Below are 20,923 nucleotides of genomic sequence, written 5' to 3'. Positions count from 1 at the left end.
TCAGAGAGAAGGAAATGCTAGAGGCACATAAGGGTTTCACAGATACAGGAATTCTAAGCTTTAGCTGTGTTTTTGGATAATGCAGCTGAAGAAAGATGTGTGAAAATTGTGAGGGTATTTGGTGAGTGAAAGAATTGGCTTTACTTGGGTGGACATCACATATGACAGAGATCAAGAGTGCCAGGTGCAGGTACTGAACAGTTTTAGGAATTACTGAATAGTACAGTGGACAAACTGCTTGAACAAAGGAAAAATCCCACAAACACTGCAGGGGTGCTCTGAGAGGAGAAATTCTGCACAATTTCCTTGTTTGCTTCCTGCCTTACACAATTCAACATTTGAGACACAGCTGTGGTGATCCAGCACAGCTCTTCCTTTAACCAGGACACATCACACACTCACTTTCTTTCCCCTTTGGAGCAGACAGGGAACTTTTTTCCTACCAGCACTTGGATTGATCCCTACAGATCCCTCCAGAGATGAGTGCAAAGCTCCCCCAGTCAGCACACAGAGTTTGGAGTGCCTGCTGTGGAATTCTCTGAAAGAAACTGGAGCCCCCAAGGGATAAATTTGTCAGGAGAGTCAGTTCTTGTGTTGGAGCAGCTCACAGAACTCCAAACACATCAGGCTTTCAAGTACACAAACCCAAGGATGGTTTGGGCTAGAAGGGAACTTTAAGATCACCCAGTTCCATCCCTGCCATGGGTTTGGCTGTTCCATGGCTCTTCCCCTCCTTGGAGCTGAGTTCCCTTGGAGCAAAAGGAGTAAAAACATTGCAGGCTCCCTCTGCTCTGTTCCTGTCCAACATTCTCACCTTGTTTTGCAGCTGAAACACAGGGAGGCTTCAGGGCTTTTAGGTGAATTTCTCCTAAACAAAGTCAAGTTTTCACTGAGATAACTGTTGAACAAACAAATCAGAAGGACACTGAAATCCACAGCAAGTTCTCCTCAATCTGTCTCCTGCACATGGAGAACGTGCAGCAGATAAGAGACAGAAACTACATCAGTAAAACATTTTATTTCTGCTCAGCAACAATGTGCCCAAGGGGTTTTTTTTTTTTCCTGCTGCTCTTTGAGGAGAAATAAAAGCCTGGATTAGGTCTGACTCATTACTGCATTATGAAAGCAACAAACATGTCAGGCTTAACAGCTGCTGCATTTAATTCATGCCATAATGGAGAGCAGCAAATGCAGCAGAGCTCATTCCCCTTTCTGGAATTCAGGAGCCAGAGGAAAATGAACCTGGCACTGCAGCTCCAAAGGGCATCAGAGGGATTCCTGTGCCCCTGGAACAGGGATGTGATCACATTGTGATAGAAAATCAGAATTTCTGTGTCCCTAGAACAGGGATGTGATCACATTGTGATCAGGAAATCAGGATTCCTGTGCCCCTAGAACAGGGATGTGATCACATTGTGATAGGAAATCAGGATTCCTGTGCCCCTGGAACAGGGATGTGATTACAAGAACAGGGATGTGTTTACATTCTGATCAGGAAATCAGGATTCCTGTGCCCCTGGAACAGGGGTGTGATTACATTGTGATAGGAAATCAGGATTTCTGTGCCCCTGGAACAGGGATGTGATTACATTGTGATAGAAAATCAGGATTCCTGTGCCTCTAGAACAGGGATGTGATTACACTGTGATAGAAAATCAGGATTCCTGTGCCCCTGGAACAGGGATGTGATTGCATTGTAATTAGGAAATCAGGATTCCTGTGCCCCTGGAACAGGGATGTGATCACATTGTGATAGGAAATCAGGATTCCTGTGCCCCTGGAACAGGGATGTGATTACATTCTGATAGGAAATCAGATAGATCTTTGCTGGGGTTTATAGAGGGACAAAAGAATTCCAGTCCCATAGATTGCAGCAAGGTTGAGTACTTTTGTAAATCACTGGAAAATCCTTATTTAAGCTAAGGGAGTCATTAGAAAGATGAAGCCATGTGAAATTTGTCTGTGGGATCAAGGGGAAAGCATTTGCAGATTCTGCATTCATTCAGAATTTCCCTAAACAATTTTCAGGTTAAAGGATGTATCAATGGTCATGGCCATGACATTTGAGAGCTGTGCTTTCACAACCCCCTGGAAAATACATTTCTAGAAAATCCAGAATAACAAGAGTTGTATACATTTATATAATTTCAAATTGTTTCAGAAAAATTAATTGTTGGCATATTTTTACTGGAGACTGTCAAAGACAGAAACTCAATCCACCATGTAAGCTCTGCTCAACAGAGATCACTTCAGGGCAGATTTATTATCTTAGATTTACTTGTTCATTCTTTGTTGTGTTAAATTCTGGATTTCATCAATTAAATGATGTGTGCAGAGATTTTTCAGTAAATTCTGTCAGGACAGGGCAGAAAAGCACAGCAGGGACCATCAGCAGCCAGGCTGGAGCAGTGATGAATGGAAATCCTGCAAAGGATGAGCTTGGGGAGGTAATTTTGAATGATCAACTATCATTTCAAAATAATAGTTATAACTGGTGGCTTCAGAGCAGAACAGACACATAAAAAATCCTCACTCAGAAGGTGCAGGGGGAAAAAGAGAATCAGGACAGAGAAATTTGTGCTTGCAGAAGAAAAATCTTTGCATAATTTGAGGAAAACTTGGCACGGTCTCCTCCTTGGTCTCAGTTTGCTGTCCAAGGAGCAGTGTTGGGAAGCAGGAACAGCAAAAGCACTCCAGGACTGCTCTCCCTGCAGGAATTGCCCTGGCAGCTCTTTCTGCTCTTCAGCCCAACAGAACCTGCACAGCCTGGGGTGTGCCAGGCAGAGCCCCAGCTCCTTATGCACAGCATCCCTTCACCTGACAGCCATGGCAGCTCTAACTTTTTAAATTATTCCTCTGGAAGGAAAAGATTTATCAAGAAAAGGTATTTTACATCCTCAGCATTTGCAGAGTAGGAGACCAGAACACAGGAGCTGTGGATCTCCAGAGAAGCACAAGAGAGCAGTTCAATGGACTATTAAAAATCACAATATTTTTCATTCCTATCTCTAATATCCACTTATTACAGACCAAATCCCTAAAAATCACTTGCTTCCTGATGCAACAAGAATAATACTGTGGAATTTATTTGCTCACACCTTGAGCATTTGCCAAGGGGATGTTGTGCTGAAGACTACAGGTGTAGCTGCCTTTAGAGACAGAATTTACTCTGTTCACATCAAAGTTACAGAAATACAAAACCAAGAATATCATTTTAAGTAGCTTGAAACCCTCAGATAAACGATTCCAGTGCTAACAATAACATTAAGTTATATCTTTGCTTTCCTAAGCCTAAGAAGGATCACAAGCAGGATCTGTATTTACATAAAACTGGTCAGATTCCCTGAAATGAGCCCAGAGCAGCCAAAGAACACAGAGCAGGGAAAGAAAATCTCAGATTGGGAAATACCTTTTAAAATTCCAGGGGTGTGACAGCTTCTTGTTGAAAGCCCAGGACACATCTTGAGAGGTTTTTTGAGCTTTGCTGCTGTGAAAGCAGCGCTGGAGTCACAAATCCTCGTGGTTCCTCACAAATCCTCGTGGTTCTCACCTCAAGGCAGCAGCAGCTGGTGCTGGCAAGAAGCCCTGAAAAGCCCAACTCTGGTTTTTTATTTTTGCTTTTTTGCTGTTCCTTCCCCTGCTCTAATCCACCTTTACTGTCTTGTCCTTTTTTAGAGCAATAAAACTCCAGGGATATTTATTTTTATTTTTATTTTTTTTTTCCAGAACGCTCATAGCAAGACAGGGAAGTAATCTGTGCTTATAAATCTCAAGACAACGAACATAAAAATGCAAATTACTGATGCCATCAGGGGGTTGAAATTGGCTGCCATATAGCCATGCATTTTGTGAGCTCTAGCACAAACTGCTTTGTTGAATTCTGGAAAATAGCTTTCCATGATCTCCTAGTAATTACTGCACATCTGAGTGACCCTTTTACTATCTCTGATTTTCAATCACTGATTTTTATTTCCTGTCACTGACTCATATTCATCATCAGCTGCTACTTCTCATTTCTTTAAAACTCCTAAGCATTTTCTTCTCAGATATGTCAATTTTTGCAAGGGCTCATTGTTTATCCCACTAAACCCCATATTTTTTATAATAAATGTCTTCTCTGGATAGAGTTGTACAGGCAGAGAGAGGAACTCTGAGACTGAAATGAAGCAGTTTCAAAATGAATTTGCAGGTTCCTGAGAGAATTTGTCTGAAAATTGGGTGGTTTGACCTTACCCAAAGTCACATTAGCAGGTTGAGATGATGGAAAAGAACATGTAAGGGGAATTCATAAATTATTTTTTCCCCTTCAGACATAACAGAATGAGGTTAAAAGCAACAGGTGCTTGTTTACTTCCCATTTTACTTTTACTGGTGAATTCCAGAGAGATGGCAATAAACAATTCACAAAACCTGACCTCAACATTTTCTTGCAGAATGTGTGGGGAAAGTGTGGCAAAATGTGACCAAGCAGCTCATCACAGCCTCTTAGTCTTGGTGATGCCATTCCCACTCTTAATGAGTGCAAGAAATTATTTCTGGCCATCTGCTAATGAAGATCCAGGTGCAGAGGCACCCCCTGCCTGTGTGGGCAGCTGTGCTTGTGGCCTGGGTGTTTTATTGAGGGATTTGTCCCATTCATGGACAGACTGACAGCAGCTGACAAACAGCCAGTGCAGCCTCCCAGGGCTGGGGGTGAGGCCAAGTCCTGCTGCAGTGGAAATTCTGCCACCAGTTTGCCATAAAACTGAGAAAATATCCAGCAGATCCTGAGGCTGGAGTGAGGTTGGAGAGCAGTTGGGAATGTGAATGATCTGCTAACCATGACAGATATTGACCTTTCAATATAACCTGGAATAGAAATCTACCTTGGAAAAGAGCTGCGAGGAAAAGACCCTAAAGAACCTTCACACTTCAGGAGTTCCCACATTTCCACCCAGGTTTTTCATGCTCTGAAAACATTTTTTTTTGGAGTGTAGGCCTGATAATTTCAATTTGAGGGTCCCTCTTTCAGCCCTCAGAACTGGAGCCACATAAAGCTCTTCTATGCTTGTTTGACCTCCTTTTATCACCAACAGCTTTCCTTTCACACCTGCTCAATTCCTGATTTTAAGTGTTGATTTGCTTAATCAGAACATTTTCCTATATTCCTTCATTATTTTTGTTGCCTCACTGTTCTCACTTCTACCTATGGAGGTTGTAAGGAAGATATAACCCAGACTAAGGGAGAACTGAACATTGAATTTTGTGCAGTGAGAAAGTACAGCCAATTGCTAGGGAGACATTTTCTTTTACCACATTCCCATTTTTCTTCTGGTGTTATTAGAATCTATGTAAAAAAAGTATAAAAATTAAAAAGGCAGTCAAGAGAACTTTAAACACCTACAAGAATGAAAGTTATAACTTCTGTAAATATCAGAACATCTCCTCTGGTTAAGAAAGATCTTTCCTAGACCTGTTCTGTATCTCAGCACCCCTCAAATGTGATCACCCCTCTTAAAAAAGAATTAACATAAAAAATCCACCTGAAATCTGCCAAGAATGGAAGGAGTTTGGACAGAGTCTGGGGGTATGGAGGATTGTGTCTGAGCTTCTGACAAATATTGTTCTGACATTAAAAGTATCAAAAAAGTGATTTACAGCTTATGATTGTTACCTCTTCTTCCTCCAGAATTTTCTCAGCCTTTGATTCATCCATTATTTTTTGTTCTTAATCACTTATTTTTGTTCAAATACTTTTGTTCAAATAAAAGGAGGATCATTTTCCCTCAGCTGAAATATTACAATGAGAGTTCAGACATTCATTCCTGTGTACCACTCTCAAGACCTGAAATTCTCTTCCCTTTTCCTCAGCTCCTGAGAGCCTGATGCAGGCTTTGGAAGATCTGGATTATCTGGCAGCGCTGGACAACGATGGGAACCTCTCTGAATTTGGGATTATTATGTCAGAATTCCCCCTGGATCCTCAGCTGTCCAAGTCACTGCTGGCTTCCTGTGAATTTGAGTGTGTGGATGAGATGCTCACCATTGCAGCCATGGTCACAGGTACTGCTGGCTCAGCTCTCACTGCAGGCCTTGTGCCACCTTCCAAATCTATCCACAAAAGCAATTTTTTGTTATTCACATCCTGCTTATTTCAAGTAAATTAATATATTTGGCTGTTCAGGTTTTAACTGTAAGGATACAATGAAAGCTAAGTAAAGAATTCCCACAGAGAAATTCATTTCCAGGCTTCAGCTGCCCATTGGCTTTCTCCCTTTTGTAAGAAACACCCCTTCAAAATGAAACTTTCTTATTTTAATCTATATTTGTGACAGATCAGTGCAGCAAAATAAAGAAAGTTCTAATTATAAAACATTGAACTGTTTACCTAGAAAGAATTACATTGTGATCTTGTCTCTCTGACATAACCTTGGGCAGCAAACACATGAACCACAGGCTATCAGGCTGCATGAGTTGTTCTCCTTGTAGGACAACTTTTTGTGCCCAAACTGGGTTGATTTTTAACTTGTGATGGTTTTTCTAAAGTACATATAACAAATGTAAATGTTTGAGCATAGGCACAATTCAGTTTTAGAAAAGCTCAAAAGACACAAAAGTAAAATGCACTGGAAGCAGAAATTTCAACATAGAGGAGCAAATTAAGGCATTAAATCAAAAGATGTCTTTTTGTAATAAAGAAACCATTTGTTGGGTTCTGGTTGAATTAGGTTGTCACATTAGGAAGCTTTTTTGGCATCAGTCTGGGAGAAAGCTGCTGATTTGTGTTTGCAGTACACATTAACTAAACAATATCATTGTCATTGCTAGAAATGAAGGGATGGGACAATTTTCAGGCTAAGAACAATTCACTGCTCAGACAAACATCAGTCTCAGACTCCCTGAGATTTCAGAGGAGCAGGCATTCGGCCATAGCTCAGAGCAGTCACAAGTTCTTTGTTACAAGGCAATCTAGAACTTTCTAACCCCATGGACAGCTGCCACAGGGTTTATTTTGCTTTTCTGACCCATCACCTTTACTCACTTCTGCTGCACTGAGGATGCTTTTGTCCAATGGGCTTCTGTCTCACAGGCACACATCTGCTCCTGTTCCAACTTCTGAACTCTCAGCTCGTTCCATACAGCCCCAGCCCTGCATTATAAACCCTTCACCATCTCATCAGTGCAGTTTCTCACTCACTTCAGGCAGATTCTTACTTACAGCTATAGAAATAGGAGGTTATGGTTTTTCTGATTAATATCTGTGTATTGTATTGTTACATCAATCCAAGGCTGCAGATCAAACCCTTCCGTGTCTGTGGGAGTTTTTCTGATTCCCACAAAACAAGACTGGAAGGACACCCACAAAATAAACCCTTAGTGAATGCAGCAGGATCAGTTCTTCAGCACCCATCCAATACTGGGGGTTAAATGCAACTGAGGAAGGAAAAACCCAAAAATACCCCAAAATAGTGGAATTCTGTGCATGCCCCTCAGTGTTTTCACCATGGCCTGGTTTCCCCTCAGCTCCCAGCTGCTTCCTGCTCGCCCCTCCTGGCACAGAGGAGATCGCTCGGAGCCGCTGGCGCCGCTTCTGCCACCCTGCAGGAGATCACTGCACCCTCATCAACGTCTTCAACGCCTTCAGGGCAGCCTCTGCCAGCCCCACACACACAGGCAAGTGTGCCCAGCCCACATCAGCACACTGGCACCAGTGTGGGAGAAAAACAAACCCAAAAATCCGGTGATTCTTTCTAGAATGGCTGGTATGTGGGGAGAAACCTATGGGAGTAGTTATTGCTGATGAATGTTAATTTACTAATTAATTCAAAATGTCCTAGGACAGCATCTCTGAGCCAGCAGGGATCCATAACCACTGTTCCAACTGTCCTTTGAAGTGGCACTGTGCAAAGCCAGAGTGATGGTTCCTGCTGTAGAAGCACAGAATCCAAGTTTAGGGTGAATAAAAGCTGTTGAGGAGAACCTCAATTCCCCCAACAGCCCAACAATTGTGGTGGGGTTTTGATAGCTGTGATCTGAAAGGAAAAGTTAAAGGGGAAATGGAAAGTAGTAAATGTGATGATGTTTGCAGGGGTCTCAGGCTGAGGGAAGAGACAAGAATGTTGACTCCATGTTTCAGAAGGCTTGATTTATTATTTTATGATATATATTATATTAAAACTATACTAAAAGAATAGAAGAAAGGATTTCCTCAGAAGGCTGGCTAAGAATAGAAAAAGAAATAATGATAACAAAGGCTTGTGACTGACCAAGACAGTCTGGACAGCTGGGCTGTGATTGGCCATTAATTAGAAACAACCCCATGAGACCAATCCCAGATGCACCTGTTGCATTCCACAGCAGCAGATAATCAATGTTTACATTTTGTTCCTGAGGCCTCCCAGCTTCTCAGGAGGAAAAATCCTAAGGAAAGGATTTTCCATAAAACATGTCTGTGACAAGTAAAGAACATTTACAGGAGCACAAATAAAAGCCAGGAGACTGCAGAAGCTCTTCACTGCATTTTCCCCTGCTCCAGTTTCTGAGTCCAGTGCTCAGACAGCAGAGGGATAAATTTGCACTCCCTGAGTAAAAACCTGGGACAGGGAAGCAGGATTGTCTCCTGTTGATGTGGAATGCTGAAGGGAGCTCCAGGAGAACCAGTCCTTTACCAGAGTGCAGCATCAGCACTACAGGTGTGATTTCAACTCCATATCCTGGCCTAAATCTACAAGGCCTCAAAAATAGAATTGCTGCTCATTCTCTGGGAATCTTTACTCATAACAGAGCAAAGAAGGGATTAGATTGAGGAAGAAATAGCTGCAATCCTGTAAAACTAACTGGGGTAGTGTACTGGTTTAGGGCAAATTTGTTAAAGAATCTGCAAAGGAGGCCCCTCCAGAAAGCGAAACCCACACGGCCCCTCCCCCCAACCGGTTCGGGAAAAAATTCCTCGGAGAGAGGTGGAAAGAACCTGTTTGTTTGACTGTCCCCACACCCCCCAGCACACAAAATGAACAATACCCGATGACACCGCTCTGAGAAAGATGGCAAAATCAGAAAGTCTCTGTCGGGGGTGGTTGCTCTGTTCTCAGTCCCTCCGGCGCTGGGGCAGCTGCTGCAGCCAAACCTTCGGTGTTCCCGGGTCCCAGTCCGGAGCAGGTTCAGATGGTCACAGGAACAGGAGAGGAGAAACAGTCCAGGAAGCAATGTGGACTGTTTAGCTAGAACTAGCTAATAAGCAGAGGCAGAAAGCAGAGCAGAAGCAAGAGCAGAAAAAGAGAGCAAGCAAAAGCAGCAAGCAAAAGCAGCAAGCCCAAAGCTGGAAGTAAAAAAAAACCAGCTGTGTGTACTGCTTGTCTCTGTGTCCTGATAAGAGAAACCCAAACAAAACTTCCACTCTTCAGTGCCGGTCTTAAAGGCACAGAACAGATGAATGGGGATACAAGCATCATAACGTCACCCCAGGACAGGTATCAAGAGTTGCCCCCTTTGTGAGCTGTCTGCATGGCTCATGAGCAGACTTTGGACCCCTCTGCAGCAGTGCAGGAGCATTCCCTGCACAGAGCAGCACCTGTGCAGCTCTGGGATCCTGCTTTAAGCCACAGCTCTGTTTTTTCCCCCCAGAGCTCAGCAGGGAGCAGTGGTGCTGTGAGTGCTTCCTGAGCTGCTCTGCCCTGAGCACGGCAGAGGTGATCCGAGCCGAGCTGCTGGAGACCATGAAGCGCATTGAGCTGCCCATCTCAGCGCCAGCCTTTGGGTCAGAAGCAAATCTGCTCAGCATTAAGAAAGCTCTTTTATCTGGTTACTTCATGCATGTAAGGAAAAACACTGTGGTTTCATCTTCCTGCACTGGTAAATTATGTAGAATGCTTTCAGAAAACTTAAGTTCATTAGTGAAATCTCTTCATTACCATAAATGCCATTTTTTTCCCAGTGTATCAAACGCTTCTTCTCATTTCAGCCTTTTCTCTGGGGTTCATCTCTCACTGCTGGAGTTCACACTCTCCATAGAAAGAAAAAAGCTGCCAATATGCCTTTCACTCAAAGAACTACACCTCAAAAAAACCTCTTGAAATTGCAGTATTCTCTCAGGAATTACCTTCTTTTTGAAGGTGAAAATTGCCTGGAAATAGAGAAATACTTGGATATATTTAGGTGTGCATAGCAGACAGCTTGCCTCATCTCAGGAAGGCACTCGAACTGTAATTGTAAATGTAAACTAGATTGATTTATTCCCACTTGAATCCCCAGGCTTTCCTTCACATCCCTGTGCAGTCTCCACACAGAAATTACCTCTCCCCACTGCACATGTCATGGCCTGACACTTTGTATTTGAAAGTCTATGAAAAGCAAATGTGCTAAAGAATACAGGTTTGTTTGTCTCACACAGACCTGCAAAACCAAACCCAGATAGTTTTGTACTTACTTGTTGCAGCTTCTTTCAAACACACAAATGAACATTTTCTTTAAGTCTCATTTCATGGTATCCACTCCCAAGCTTTCCCACACAAGCTTGGGAAGTGGCTCCAGTTGAAAGTATCTGAAGGAAATTTTAATTTCTGGTTCAAATCTAAAAGGCACTGATCAATTCAATCATGGCTAACTCTCCCCATTGTTTATTTTTTATAGATTGCTCGTGATGTGGATGGCTCAGGGAATTATTTAATGCTGACACACAAACAGGTGGCCCAGCTCCACCCCTTCTCATCCTATTGCAGCACCAGGAGGATTCCAGAGTGGGTTTTGTTCCATGAGTTCAGCATCTCAGAGGGCAATTCCATCAGAGTGGTCTCTGAGATCTCCCCCCATCTGTAAGTGACCTGTGGTGCAACAAAATCATCACTTTGGGAGGATAATAAAAATAAAAAGGGAAGATGTGTGTTCTCAGGCCCTCTCTATTCTCAGTACTTGCCACTCTAACTGTAATCTATTGAAAAAGCCACATTATGAGCTAAAAAAATTTCTTACAAGGTAAAATATACAGAAAAAAATTCAAAGAGAGTTAACAGAGCAGTGTACTCACACACAAATCCAGCTGGAAAGGTCTTTGCTCCCTGAAAAGCTATTTTCCAGCAAATCCTTTTCTTCAATATTTTCTGTAGCCAGCCAGCTGAATCCTGGCCTGTTTATGGATTCAGGCAGAGACCAGAGTGCTCCTCCTGCAAAAATCTCTTTACACAAAGAATATCCATTTCACTCTCCCATCTTTTCCATTTGCCATGTTTATAGGAGAGCTTTTTTCATAATTTTTTATTGAACCACTCTGCTCTAAAGCAGGGAAATTCCTATTTAATGCAGCACTGGGAACTGCACTGCAGCTCAAGTGCAGGCTGAGGATTTTCAGTGCTACCAAAAGCACAAACTCCTACTACATCTTGCAGAGAATCTTGGATTCTTGCAGAGTTTTGGGCTTAAATATCAACTTTGTAGGTTTTTTCAGATATGCCTGGAAATAATTATTCAAGTATTTAAATATCAATTAAAACTGAATAATGTTTTGTGTGATTTCCTCCCCAGATTTGCAGAGCTGGTACCTCAGTATTATTTCAGCAATCTTCCTCCAAGTGAAAGCAAGGAAATTCTGCAGGAAGTGATCAATCACTTGGCCCCTGTTTCAGCCACAAGGGAGGAACAGAAAACTGCCAGTGACAGCAAAGAAAATGAGGAATTTCCCCAAACTCCCACTGAGCAGAGATGTGTTATTCAGTGAATTGAGACTGAACCATCACACATTGGACAATAAATAAAAGCAATATATCCAAACCACATCCCCACCTTAACCTATGGAATTATTTCAAACTTTTGACATAAATACATTTAACAGAAGAAAACAAAAGGAGATGCAGGCATTATTTTGGAACAAAACCCCATGATTTAGCTTTGGTTAAAAACACATTGAGCAGATATTCAGGTTTTCTCTTGACACTGGGTTTTTATTGACTGCTCCATGATGATATCAAAGTAAAATAAGATCCAGTATTTAAAAATATTCATTTGGTGGATATTTTTAGTTGTACAAAACCTGCAAATAGTTCTGCAAACATTCTGAGCTCACAGTCCTGCATGGCTGCTCTGTAAAAACCTGGGGATTGTAGGGGAGCTCAGAGGGAGAGATAATCTTTGAGTTTTTCCATAATTGCAGGGATTCCATCAGCTGGAACTACAAGAACTGTCCTGAGGGGCTTCATGGGCACATCATCAAAGGACCATCTGCCTCCCAGGCAGGAGTCGCTTTCCTCTTGCACACAGTAGCTGAATTTCAGAAGGGCTTTCTGAACAACAGAAACAAAAGCATCCAGATTAAAATGTTTAATTAGCATGACAATAATTCATCATCCAAACAAAGTGAAAATCATGAATCTATTATGCCCATGCTTATTAAGAAGATTTTCCCTCTTATAGTGTCCACCAAAAAGAACAACCAAAAAATCCACTATCTGAAGTATTTTAAACAAACATTATATTTTCACAGGATTGATATCTTTCATATTAAATTCTATAATGATTGCTACCATTATAGTTTGGGATGAGACAAATAACCTAGGAGGGAGAGGGAAAAAAGAAAAAAATCAATGTTCTGAGGCTCTCCTGCTTTCAGGGCCTACTCTTGAAACTGCTCAGTCCTAAAAATTAAGGAATCTGTAAGAACATGAGTAGAAATCAAATATTAAGGGGATGGGCACCAAATGAATCCTGAGGAGAATTTCAGACAGCTCTTGGGAAGGTTCCAGATGGCTGCAGCAACTGGAAGATCTGTTTGTGCCTCTCCAAACAGGCAGGTGTGGAATGTGCAGGATTTCTTTTCAGGGATACAAACCCCACACAGAAAGTTCCTTTTCATCAGCTTTCCTAGACAAAACTCCTGATGGATCAGATAAATAACTTAATGAATGTTTCCAGTTCTCACACAAGTCAGCTGAAGAACTCTGAGCTGAACCATCAAGTGGAAAAACTTACCTGATTCCTTCCCTGTGAAGGCAAATGAAGATCCACTCAATACAGCAAGGCTTGAAATCTCATTTTGGATGAATGAGCACATAAACTGATTGGCTTTGCTCAAGAGCAATCTGAGCACCTTTAATCCCTTCCAATCTGGTTCTAAGGGATTTCCTGGTTGTAATTTCAAGGAGCAGAAGAAGCCAGGGCAGTGCCAGGTGCAGCAAAAGGCTGCTCTCACTTTGATATAACCACATTTACTGCTGTTTGATGGCAATCCAATTAACACTGGGGGTGATCAGGGAGCACAGACAGCACTAATTTAACACACACTCATTATTAAGTACAGAGAGACATTTCATTGAATACCCTGCAAAGTGTTTAAAATGATTTTTTTAAAACACTAGAAAGACTGTTAAAAAGAAAACCATGCTCAGTTTGAGCTGGGAATTACTGGAGTTGTGATGAAAGCACACAATTAGCCTTTAATAATTAACAAAGCTGAGATAAATAAATACAAAATGGCCCTTCACATGAGCTTCACAGGCTTCTCCCCAGCAGCTTTTCAATAACATTTTACACAGAATTCAGCTTCAGCATTTTCAGCTGCTGTGGCAGGAACACAAAAACAAAATCCACAACCTGCTACAACACAATTCCCTACAGCTGCCAGTGAATTCCCCCACTTACATTTCTCTCACTCTCAAAAAATAAAATTACAGCCCTATCAGAGCCTCTGTCAGAATGATTACACACAGGAACCTTTGCCATTAACCACCCCCTGCATGTGCAAGTCCTCTGCCCTGCAGGCACTGCCAGAAATGAAAAATAACAGGCTCTTGACAAAGTGATGATATTGTATAATAGTGGTTTTAAAGCTTTGGGAACAAAAAGAAGCCATGAAAAATTCTTTGCATTTCAGAGCACATCCTAAATTTAATTTCCTGCATTTTGCCCTCACCTGATCTGGCTTGGGAGCAGCAGCATTGTGTGGCCAGGTTGCCTTAGGAAATGGGAAGTAATATTTTCATCTCAGTGTTTCACCACTTTTTATTAATGTACTTGCCCTGAGTAGAATGGAGACAGGAAAGGGAAGCAAGAGCCACCTCTTAGGACCTCCATAAGTTTTTATTCTGAGCATTTCTGCAAGTAACAGGTACCCAGGAGGGAACAGATAAATCAATACACACAAAGAGCTTGAGTGCTCCTCTCCCAACACTTCCCCAAAACACCCTCGATTTAATTTCCAAATATTTGTGATCATCTTGATAAAACTCCCCTTGAATTCAGGGTGAAACATCTCTTGTTGATGATATGAAGAAAAAGAAGGATTTTAAATTAAACAATCATGTTACCTCATGAAAGAATTCTTCCTCTGCATTTGCAAACATCAATTCCTCCTTTGGCTGATTCTTCCCTTCTTTCCTCTTAGAATTGCTCTTTGTGGCTTCTGTGAAGGTCTTGCTGATGAGGAGGTAATAGTGGCACTTCCCACAGGGTTTGTTTGTCCTCTGGGCCTCAGCCAGCTCCTTCCTGAAGAGAAGAAATGTTCCCACAACTGAAATCCTACACAAGCACATAACCAAACCCTGTCACGTGGTGGCATAGAAAGGATATTCAAATTACAGCCTGTTCCTTTAGGACACCTCAGAAAATCAATTTTGCAGATGCATTCCTGGTATTTAAACACACTATTTGTACTTTAAACTATAAAAATATGGATTTTTTTAACAGCTCACAGCATAATCTTTTTCCCAGAATCCTGTTCATGGTAATGTCTGTGCAATGATTCTCAGTGCAACTCTCCTTAAAAATGCATCACATTATCACTCCTTGAGGACTGCAACTGAAAAGAGAAAATTCTCCTGCTCACCCTTGTGTTCAACATGTTGTCACTCCAAAACCTTAAGACAAAGAGGCTGAGATCTGAATCTGAGCTGTGCCAAGTGCTGAACTGGGGCGACCTCAATCTGACCTCTGATCTCATCTCACATGGGAGGAAAGGAGGCAAAAATGAAAGAAAAAAAGGAGATGATCTCCATTCTATTACTGGTGCCTTATCCAACAAAACTGCCTTGTTCCCTGTCCTCAGTGTGACACCAGAATAATGTAAAAAATGCTGTGTTTCAGTGGATTCATTTATTTACATTCACCCAGCTTTTGATATAATCCATGAATTAGCAGAGATCAAGCAGCACTCCACCTGCTTTTTCATCACCTGAAACTAATCAAAACACTGCATATCTACATGGGTCAAAACTAATTCACCTTTTAATCCTTTCCCTCAGCCCAAATCTCCCATTCCTGAGCCAGACATGAACACAGCAACACCCAAGCTGCCAAAAGAGTCCTCATTTTTAAATCTTCCTAGATCAGACTGAAAATAATCTGCAAAACAAGGATAAACTGCAACACAGATAGAGCTATTTCTATTTCTAGATAGATAGAACAGCTATATCTAGAGCTATCTCTATTTCTAGATAGACAGAACAGCACATTTTCTCAAATTATATTTGCCATAGAATTTGACAAAGTTTTGTACGTTTATAAAGAAATAAAAGTATTTTTAAAATTAACTAAAGACCATATATGAGATAATATTTGTTTTGTTCATGCTTTACTCATATCTACAGTATCGATTGTCTGAGCACTATACACATAAGAATTCTGAAAAATACGATGAAAAATACCATTCAGCAAGAAAAGAAAAATGAACAAACTTACTGGAGCTGCTGGTGCATGGGCAGAGCAATCTGAGGGGGGACATTGATGAACCTCTCGCTCAGGATGAGCCCCACAGGCTTGGTGCTGTCACTGAGGAGTTTGCTGAGCTGCTCCAGCACCGGCTGCCCACAGCTCTGCTCACAGCGCCCCAGGAGCAGCTCTTTGATCTGCTCAGCACACTGTGTGCCCTGCAAGCAAAAGGTGCATTTCATTTACCTGAGACAACAGTGTTCGGTTTATCTCGGCTGTTTGAGGGGCCTGGAAAGGCCCGGAGTGGCCTTGGGGCAGCCCGCGTATCGAAGGACGAGAAGAGGCTTCAGTTCTTCTTTCGGTCTCTATGTTTATTAATTGTTTATCTAAAAGATTTTCTTTCGGCCCGACAGAGCTCTGCTCAGCAGCCAGCCATGGGCACACTGTGCTGCCCTCCCGAGCAGCCACGTATCTTTATACCCACTGTTACGTATACAATATTTATCATTTTTCCCCAATACCATCTATTCTTATAACTCGGTGTACTCTCAGTAATAACCAATCCAAAGGTGCCACTGTGGCCAAAGAAGATGGAGGAGAGGAGGAAGAAGAAGGAGGGCAGGACGCACCCCAATTCCTCCATCTTACTTCTCTAAACCCCCCTGTACAGAAATCCTAAACCCTGTGTCTCACCCTCTAATTAACCAATCCCTTCACCATTCATCCCGGTGAAACCCTCCTGTCCTCATACAGGTGTCGTCTCCTGTGTAGGATCAAAGTCCAGCCACCAGACACTTCTGGCAACATCCCAGGAGTCCCGAGCCCCCCCAGGGTCTCGGTGGCTCAGCACCTCAGGACTGAGATCTTGAGATCCGACACAACAGCTGTTCACACAAAAAAACCCTTGAGTGACACCTGAGTGTCACCTTGGAGGGAACTTCCTACAGGCCTGGTGGCAATTTCCCTCAGCAGCCCCCAAAGCACTGCAGCATTGCTGGGAAAGCATTCTCCAGCCTAAAGCTGAGGGCAAACAAAGCTTGGGCAGTGATGGCAACAAGGAACTGCAGCCCCACAGCAAAACTCCAAACTGCACAAGGTCAAGGGCAGGAAATACAAGAGACTGACAGCTCATTTGTGCTGGAATTACTAGGCCCAGTTTTAACTCCCTGTTCCATTTTCTGCTTCACGTTTGACCCAAAAAAGCGAAGCCACTTCAAGTTCTATCCCCCCAAAAAGCAAAGCCACTTCAAGTTCTATAACCCCAAAAAGCAAAGCCACTTCAAGTTCTATAACCCCAAAAAGCAAAGCCACTTCAAGTTCTATCACCCCAAAAAGCAAAGCCACTTTCAATTTTATCACCCCAAAAAGCGAAGCCACTTCAAGCTCTATAACCCCAAAAAGCAAAGCCACTTCAAGTTCTATCACCCAAAAAGCCAAGCCACTTTAAATTTTATCACCCCAAAAAGCAAAGCCACTTCAAGTTCTATCACCCCAAAAAGCTAAACCACTTCAAATTTTATAACCCCAAAAAATAAAGCCACTTCAAATTTTATCACCCCAAAAAGCAAAGCCACTTCAAGTTTTATCAGCCCAGTCCTCCAGAGTGGAATTCCAAGTCCAGCTGTCCAGGCTTGTTACCCAGGATGCAGTCTCATTTATTACTGATGGTAATATCTATAACCAGCTGTTACTGAGGAATACCAACCTTCCTTTCTGTCAAGTTCAAGCAGCTTATAAAACCAAATACTTCATCATCATCTTCATCATCATCAGAACTGTCTTCCTGCACTTCTGCTTGCTGTTGGATGAAAGGAAAAGCAACAACTCACACTGACATTCTATTTCCAGTCTGTACAAAAGATGTTTTTCTTTCCAGGTGATGATCTTCCACAGCACAGTCCTCTGACAGGCACTGAGGGTTCATAGCTCACCTTTGATAAGCAGCATCTCAGCCCAATATCTTAAACAAAACCAATTTTCTCCAGTTTCTGACGCAGTAAACCTGGAGTGTCCTGACAAGCACAGAGCATGAAGCTTTGACAGGGAGGGGACAAAGAGCTGTGTCTTTGTAGGAAAGTCAAAGCTCCTGTTTCTTATGGAGATGGTGACAAACCTCTCCATTGCATTTTCAGCATGACTAACTGAAATTCAGGGAGGGAAAAGCTTTCCATATGTAGAAATAAACCAGCAATAACAACACATCAAATTTATTCTTTGCCTGAAAGCAGCATGGAAAATTTCAGTCCCATAGAAAAATTATTCTTAAAGCAGAAAGAGCAAGAAAGCACACAATAACAGACAGGATCCCCTTCTGAAATACAGAAATAATGTCATTTTAACAAAGAAAGCATTGTACTTCAATTACAAATATAATATCTGTCTTACCTTGATAATACTCCCAATATGGTTCTGTTGTATTAATATATCAGTTAATTCAGCAGTGTTAACAGGAGCTTTTAGAAACAACTGGAAGACAGAAAACAAGTATTAAATTTCAGGCACTGAGAGTAACTCCTGGACCACTTAACAGAAAATAAAGTGAGATTTTTATTTATCTTCCTTCATTATAATACTGCAAAAACCAGCAATGAGCTGCTGGAGGTGCTTGCTCCTGCACCTTCCCCATGCTGGTATTTTCACACTGGTACCCTCTGGAATTTGGTATGATCTGAAAGCTGTGGCTATTCCACCCCTGGCAGTGCCCAAGGGCAGGCTGGATGGAGCTTGGAGCAATCTGGGACAGTGGGAGGTGTCCCTGCCATGGCAGGGGTGGCACTGGATGGGCTTTAAGGTCCCTTCAGACCCAAACTGCTCTGGGATTATCTATTAAAGGAAAGAAAGTAATATATAAAAGCTATAAATCAACACAGAGAATGTGAACTGATGCCTTTGCACAACTCCTTAGATATCATTTATCAATGGACATATGAAACAAGCAGACAAGGAGCCACAGTACCTGCTGTAGTAACTTCTTTATCCCATTATAGTCATTGTCTGATATGGAATGTGCTTCAAATTCAACATTCACCTCCTGTGGAGAAAAACAGAGAATATCACACACACCTGGCAGAGGTTATATCAGAACAAAGCTAATCTGTAAGAAACTTGAAGACAAGTAATGGCAAAGAGCAGAAACAGAACTTATTTCCACCTTGCAGTAATCTCAGCAATTGTTATCATTTCTCCTGTGACCTTTGGAGAACATCTGTGAAAGTAACTTTAAAAACTGACCCACCAATTGTGTCATGAACAAACCTTTAATGCTCTGCTCCTGCCATCTGGTTCACACAATTACAGCTTTCACAGTCACAGACTCTTCCTGGAGAGAGGCTGACCCAGGCAGTTAAACCCTGGCAACTTCAGCACTGGGGTCTAACACACCTTAGCTGCAGATTGCTGCAGACATTTAAATAATGACACCCAAACCCACACTTCTGCTATTTCCCCAAATCCTCCTGGCATCATTAACCCCACTGTGGAACTCTGCAAAAGATGAGGCACTGCAGCAGCCACAGTGGGACCTGCTGCTTCTCCTTCCAGAACAAATGCTGTGTGTCTACCAACATTTTTATTGGTATTCAAAATTAAAAATCACACCTACCAAGGTTACTCTGCCCACCTTTTCCACTGTTCAAGATCATTCTACTTTTAATTGCCAGTTTCAACTACACCTCCTGAGTAACCTCAACAACTCAGCCTCACTTTTGCCACCGTTCAGCCCCAGAACTCTCTCCAATCTCACACTGAGGTCATGGCTTTTGCTGTCCACTGCAAGAACAGTGTTAAAGACCTGTTTGCAATGTAGAAAACAGGCACACAGTCCCTTGGGAAGCAGCAAAATTCAGGAGACACAGGCACAGGCTGCCCTGGATCCCTGCAAGTGCCCAAGTCCAGGCTGGACGGGGCTTGGAAAACCCTGGGATAAAGGAAGGTGTCCCTGCCACGGCAGGGGGTGGACCTGGATGGGCTTTAATGTCCTTTCCAAACCAAACTATTCTGGGATTCTACAATGAAAGGAAGAAAATCTATTTTTATAATAATAAACCATAGCAGAAAATAATAAAAGAGCTAATGCTCTGTGCTGACAGCACCATTTCCAAGCAGCCACCTCCAACCCCACAGCTGAGCAGACACACCAAGGGTCAGGGGGCTGTACAGCTGAGACCTCAGGACCCCAACACTTGGAAAACAGCTAAAAAATTAAAAACTTTCAACAACAACACAGTGAACACACTTTGGATCACTGGCCCACAGGGATGCGCTCCCTGTGTTCCCACAGGACACGCACCCAGCGCCCGCTGGGCCTGGCGGGGCACAATCCCTTCCCAAGCCCTTCCCCAGTATAGTATTTTCAGGGAACCCCCAATGAGGGGAGAAAAATGAGGCATCTCATTCCATGCTATCAGAAGGCTAATTAATTATTTTATTATACTACATTATTCTATCCTATATTACATTACCTCTAAACTGAATCTGCCAAGCACTCAACTCTGCACACATCACTGAATCCCGTGACTGTCACCCTTAGTCCTGACACACACACACACACCTGGCCCGGACAGGCCAAGGAAACAAAACACCATCACTTTGGGTAAACAGTCTCCATATTGCATTCTACTTCAGCACAAACACATGCACAGCAATGATAATAATTGTTTTTCCTTTCTCTGATGTTCACAGAATGTGAAACCCAGAAATATTCTTGGGAAGAATTGTGCCTTGCTTTTCTCTGTGAAAAGAAATGTGGCGACACCAGAACATCTCCTGACACCCTTCCCAAACCTTTCCCGAACATCCCCTGAAAACAATCCCTTCCCAAGCCCTTCCTGAACATCCCCCGACAGTCCTTTCCCGAATATCCCCCGACAGCAAGCCATTCCCGAATATCCCGGGACAACAAATCCCGTCCCAATCCCTACCCGAATATCCCCGAAAAAATTCCTTCCCAATTCAATCCCGAACATTCCTGCCAACCCCAGCCGTGCGGGAGCGCTGCGGGGCCGGTCCCGCTCACCTCAGCGATGGGCTCGTCCGAGTCGGAGCACGCCGAGCTCTCGGAGCCGCTGTCGGAGCCCTCGGAGCTGCCGGAGCCGCTGTGGGAGCCCTGGTCCCCGGCGGGGCCCCGCGCCCGGCGCTTGGCCGGCGTGGCCATGGCACGGAGGGGCGGTGTGGCCGCGGGATGTCGCTGAATGTCGCCGAATGTCGCGACAGAGAGCGGCAGGCAGCGCCCGCTGAGCGCGGAGCAGCCGCGGAGCCTGAAGGGGGAAGCCCGGCCCGCCTCTGTCCCCGTGAACCCGGATTTCCTCTCGGTGCT

At 43.0% G+C, this 20,923-nt stretch overlaps 2 protein-coding genes across 2 annotated transcripts in view; one reads left to right on the top strand and one right to left on the bottom strand.

Moving 5' to 3' along the window:
* DHX32 (DEAH-box helicase 32 (putative)) overlaps window positions 1–11,689 on the top strand; it is a 24,061-nt gene extending 12,372 nt beyond the window's left edge. The window contains exons 7-11 of the mRNA XM_074544201.1: window positions 5,851–6,042; window positions 7,504–7,653; window positions 9,604–9,794; window positions 10,609–10,790; window positions 11,497–11,689. Coding sequence (XP_074400302.1) covers window positions 5,851–6,042; window positions 7,504–7,653; window positions 9,604–9,794; window positions 10,609–10,790; window positions 11,497–11,689 — 908 coding nt within the window. The remainder of the gene's footprint in view (window positions 1–5,850; window positions 6,043–7,503; window positions 7,654–9,603; window positions 9,795–10,608; window positions 10,791–11,496) is intronic.
* On the bottom strand, window positions 9,833–20,923 carry BCCIP (BRCA2 and CDKN1A interacting protein). Its single transcript, XM_074545385.1, has 7 exons — window positions 20,624–20,923; window positions 18,566–18,640; window positions 17,995–18,075; window positions 17,315–17,407; window positions 15,640–15,827; window positions 14,271–14,448; window positions 9,833–12,251 (listed from the first exon to the last, which is right to left on the bottom strand). Exons 1-7 carry the CDS (start codon window positions 20,759–20,761, stop codon window positions 12,081–12,083), a joined length of 924 nt encoding a protein of 307 aa, XP_074401486.1. The 5' UTR covers window positions 20,762–20,923; the 3' UTR covers window positions 9,833–12,080.

Source organism: Zonotrichia albicollis, chromosome 7 (assembly GCF_047830755.1).
Source record: "Zonotrichia albicollis isolate bZonAlb1 chromosome 7, bZonAlb1.hap1, whole genome shotgun sequence".
NCBI lineage: Eukaryota > Metazoa > Chordata > Aves > Passeriformes > Passerellidae > Zonotrichia > Zonotrichia albicollis.
The sequence above is the reverse complement of the archived record's forward strand: the minus strand, read 5'-3'. Positions and strand labels throughout refer to the sequence as shown.